Below are 4822 nucleotides of genomic sequence, written 5' to 3' on the forward strand. Positions count from 1 at the left end.
GAAATATCCTAACTAGATCGAAGGCCTTGGCATTCGCTTGGCATCGTTTCTACCACAGAGACATTTCTTAATAATTTACTAAAACTATTTATTGAGGATTTCATACTGCTATTCAGACAAATTACTTTATAATCGACCTAGGAGAGGCTTTGTTATGATTAGATTATGTATTATACTCCTGTTTACCTGATCGTGAGGAGTATTCACGTCACTATTTTCCTCACACGTCACACGTTGTCATATTTGCGCTCTTTGTCACTTGTTTCAATTTTTCTATCGTCTATTGGCCGGAATTCATGCATGCATGCAATGCATCAATGGGGAGCTTTGAAAGTGGTAGTAAACTTACACTATGACAGACTTTAACCAATGACACTAAGATTAGTTGCTTTTACGTTTCCGTTATAAAGTTTATTGGTCTAATTGGCGTCATTGTTTGTTAAATCGCTACGTCGAACCATATTACAGCCTAGGCTACTGTGATAAAAGCAACGCCTAGGATATTGTTAGAAATGAACACCCCTATGCTGCGTGATTCCAATCATCTCTTAGCGTTTGTGCAAGGATGAAAGTGTTGTTTAGGTTCGAAAAAGTTTGGCAAAACAGAAGTTTCATTAAAGTCACATGTGCCTGCATCAAGGACGCTATAACGTAAATTTATTGCAAATTTTTATATTCAAATTCTGCAACCAACCCTGCGCGATTGGTCAAAACCATTTTGGACCACCCCCCCTTCACCTTCCTGTCACGCGACGTAAAGAGAACCGCGTTAGCTCCACATCTGATATGACGTGAAGACACTGATTTTACATGATTGGACAGAACAAAAGAAAAATAGTTATTTCTCATTGAACGCCTTTTCGCCATTAGCCTACGGCTATTGGTCAAACGTTTTCAGGCTGCAACGAACAAAACTGAGCTTTTTTTCTGAATGGGAGGAAGACTGCCCGTTCCGAAAGGAAAAAAAAATGGCTGCCGTCGATGGCTAAGGCACTGGCTACTCGCACCTGCCGGAGTGCATGGGCTTATTTGTGTGTAACTTTATGCGTGGACGTGTAACGCTTTAGAGCACTTTCAGCACGATTACGACCTCGCTCTGCGAACTGCGTTTTAGCAGCATTCTTAACTTTCCGTTGCATGCCACCTTGATTTTTGTCCAGCCACTGCAAGCTAAATAAGGGAAAGCGGACCAATCGTAGACGCAAGCACCACTATCTACATCCGGTTATCGTTTTTCAGTAGGCTGGCTCAGCCTCGTCGCAACCCTCTCTACTTGAGCGTGCTCCTCGCCTCCTGGCGGTCAACTACAACCGAAAAACCTCTCAATCTAGGCAATATTCTTAGTTTTGAATACAAAGGGAAGTGACCTCCTATAAACTAAGAGGGCATTTGACTGGGTGGTTGAGGCAACGCTGCGGGCATCCGCTCGATGCTTGCGTCGGCGGTTGCGCAAACTTGACGTCAGCAGATTGGAATAAAAACACATTGGAATAGTTTTACGCTATAGGGCCACAGGATACGCAAACGATGAAATGGTTTATTAAGGACTTCTCGTATGAATTGTTTCAGAAGGAAATATGAATGAAAATACATACCTAAGGGATCGGGTGGAAGATCTCCGTCATATCCTGGTATATCTGCAAAATCAAGGCTGTTTAGCATTATTGAGCACTCCAAACAAATTTGCATATTTATTTGATCAGACGACATGAAAACCTTTATAATAATCTTGCACCCTGTAAGGAAATGCTGACCTTACTCCTAGTTGAACTTTTAATAATGCCTGGAAATTTTAGACAGCAATGGGCAAGTAATATCTAAATTACTCGAAAATAACAGTTCAGAGGAGTAGAAATGAGACACAATCATAAGCAGCCCCATGCAGTGCGACATCACAGAAATACGGAAAAAAAGAACTTCCAGCAGATCCAAGGCAGATTGTTCAATCCTGCAAAAAAACAGCGTTCTTTTAAAGCAGAAAAAGCGCTGAAGCGTGTGTTGGTTACTTTGTGTTACCAATCGTGCTACAAGGACATATCGAAAGTCTTATTCAGACCTGACGAGCGCACATCATAACGGCTTGAAAGCAATACGCAAATGTCTAGTACAACATTCAATCACAATATTTTCTAACGTTCATCGCGATGTTTTCCCGTAGAATAAGTGTCTTACCAAGCTTAAGGTGCGCACGTTGAAGGCCCACTTTATGGATTCTTCGATTTTTTGATACGACACACTATTTCAAACATGCAAGTGTGCAACCCATATATTGTTGCATGTAGTGCAACACCAGGAGAATGAGCATAGAATACAAACGCATACTTAAAGTAATGTTGGTATCAATATATGGTTTGCATAAACTCGTGATGAATGACCCTGCCTCTTCTTGTTGAAAAATATCAGTGGTTAAGTGCGGCTGCTTACGGTTATACAATGACACGACAATACTTTCACGCCGCATGTATAACCAAAGTACATTGTGATGCGCTTTTACGCCGGCAATCGCAAAGACACCTTTTGTATCGTGCGCCTCTGAGCAAGTCGACACACACAGTGGTTGAGCATCGAAAAACTGGCTGTCTCTTTATTGTGGTTGCTTTTATATCTTCGTGTGCGAGGGTGCCGCATGCGCAGAAGTGGTTAGGGGAAAGAAGGATGCGCTGCTATCAGCTCGTCTGCTTCCGTGGTGGCCAAGTATGATACATCTTTCCCTTAACGAGAAAAAAAAAAAGAAGGACTTTATGACCACAAGGCACGAAAAAAAAATCTAGGAGACTTGACGGAAATTCGCTTCGTATTGCAGCCGTTGAGGCTTGTTGCGCTGACGGGTCGACCTGCGGGGCTCTGCTTCCGATGTCTCCACTTTGGGGAAGACCTGTATGTTGGCTTGCGGATCACCAGTTAACCCGGGTGCACTTTGGCCTTGTTCTGGAGGCTCCGGTCTTTCGTTTTGTAAGCTACTATTTTCAGCGTTGCTGTCGTCATCTTCGTCTACCCTGCGGTATTTTTCCCGCGTTTGCAGCAGGTGTTGTCTGTTCCTCCTTAGAAGCCTTCCATCCTCCGTCTCCACGATGCGGGACCGGGGAGCCGCTTCTTGAAGCACTCTTGCCTTACGTGACCAGTTGTCATCCAGTATGCGTACCGTGTCTCCTTGCTGCAAAGCGTGCAGCGTTTTGCCCGTGGCCCGCTGTTGATGCTTGACTATTGGGCATCCCAGCTCAGTGCTGTATTCCGGAACGTTGGTGCGCAGGCGCCGTCCCTGTAACAGTTGGGCAAGTGAATGACCATCCTCTAGTACAGACACACGATAAGACAAGAGTCCTAACCAAAAATCGTCGCAAGATTCAGTGGTATTTTTCATAATGCGCTTAACTATCTGTACTCCCTTTTCAGCAAGTCCGTTTGATCTCGGATATCGCGGGCTTGGTGTAATGTGCTCAAAATCATATCGGCTTGCGAAGTCTGCAAACTCTTTGGATGCAAATTGAGGCCCATTATCTGTAAGTACTTCCACAGGGATCCCGTAGCGCGCGAATATCGCGGATGTTTTTTGTACCACCTCATGGGCCGTCATTGTAGATAACTTTTCCACTTCAGGAAAATTTGAGTGCGCATCGAACACTACTAGATGCTCCTCCCCGGCGAAATGGAATATGTCGATGCCTACTCTGTACCACGGCATACTAGGTGTCGGGCGCAAAATAAGGGGCTCGGACTGCAGCTTGTACGCATATTTTTGGCATGCGTTGCACGAACGAATCATTGATTCAATGCTGCTGTCTAGTCCAGGCGAAAAAATAAGAGTGCGCGCTCTTGCCTTGCACTTATTCATACCCAGATGACCTGCGTGTACCTTTGTTAGCATTTCGCTCCTCATGGACTTGGGTATGACAATTTTGCATCCTTTCAGTAGTATACCGTCAATGACAGATAGCTCAGCCGTAAACGGACGTACTTCCCCTTGAACCGTTGTTCCACGCGACAGTTGATGCATTACAGCACTCAGATAGGGATCCGACAGTGTCTCGTCCTGAAGGCGACGTTTTGTCGATGGGGTTACCATGCACGAGACTAGACGAACTGCATGGACCTCGATGTCCTCCATTGCTTCCGGGTTTGGTGAAAGGGAGGGCGCACGGGAGAGCATGTCAGCCAGGAGCAGGTCCTTTCCAGGAACGAACTGCAAGTCATAATTGTATTTTAGAAGGCGAACAAAGAAACGCTGTAGCCGGGGTGGCATTTCTCCGATGTATTTTTTTGCGATTGCCAACAACGGTCGGTGGTCCGTCTCTATGAGGATCTTGCGGCCATAAGTAAACTGGTGAAATTTTTCGCAGGCGAACACTATGCCAAGCGTTTCTTTCTTGATTTGCGAATATCGCGTTTCGCTATCAGTTAGCGTTCGCGAGGCGTACATCACTGGGCGCCATTCATTCTGGTGTTTTTGCAATAGCGACGCGCCAATGCCGATGGCTGACGAGTCGGCCGAGATCTTTGTTTCTTTAGTTTCATCAAAAAACGCCAGGAGCGGCGGCGATGTTAATGCCTCGCAGACGTCTTGCCACTCGCGCCGATGGGCGGTAGTCCACTCAAAAACCGTATCGTCCTTGACGAGGCTTCGCAGCAACGCCGTTTTATCGCTTAAGCTGGGTACATACTTTCTGAAATAGTTGACGACACCCATCATTCTTCGCACGGCATTTTTGTCTTCCGGCGCGGGCATGACTCCGATGCCTTCAATCAACTCGGGGCTTGGGCGCACGCCGCCTTTATTGATTATATCACCTAGAAATGTTATCTCCTTCATACCAAACGCACATTT

The 4822-nt window shown here is 45.5% G+C and overlaps 1 protein-coding gene across 1 annotated transcript; it reads right to left on the reverse strand.

The window, feature by feature from the left end:
* Positions 1–2510: 2510 nt before the first annotated feature.
* Positions 2511–4252, reverse strand: LOC129383370 (uncharacterized). The gene is made up of 2 exons (XM_055067843.2): positions 4061–4252; positions 2511–3259 (listed from the first exon to the last, which is right to left on the reverse strand). The coding sequence occupies exons 1-2, from the start codon at positions 4238–4240 to the stop codon at positions 2768–2770; spliced, it is 672 nt and encodes a 223-aa protein (XP_054923818.1). The 5' UTR covers positions 4241–4252; the 3' UTR covers positions 2511–2767.
* Between the last annotated feature and the right edge of the window lie 570 nt (positions 4253–4822).

This window comes from Dermacentor andersoni, chromosome 7 (assembly GCF_023375885.2).
Source record: "Dermacentor andersoni chromosome 7, qqDerAnde1_hic_scaffold, whole genome shotgun sequence".
Classification (NCBI taxonomy): domain Eukaryota; kingdom Metazoa; phylum Arthropoda; class Arachnida; order Ixodida; family Ixodidae; genus Dermacentor; species Dermacentor andersoni.

What these genes read in the sequence shown, in the direction of transcription:
- LOC129383370 (XM_055067843.2), bottom strand. Translation starts at nt 4,240, where the DNA reads ATGCCACCCCGGCTACAGCGTTTCTTTGTTCGCCTTCTAAAATACAAT. An exon ending in TTCGTCTAGTCTCGTGCATG is followed by an intron (nt 3,260 to 4,060) that starts GTAACCCCATCG and finishes CAACTGTTACAG; the next exon opens with GGACGGCGCCTGCGCACCAA.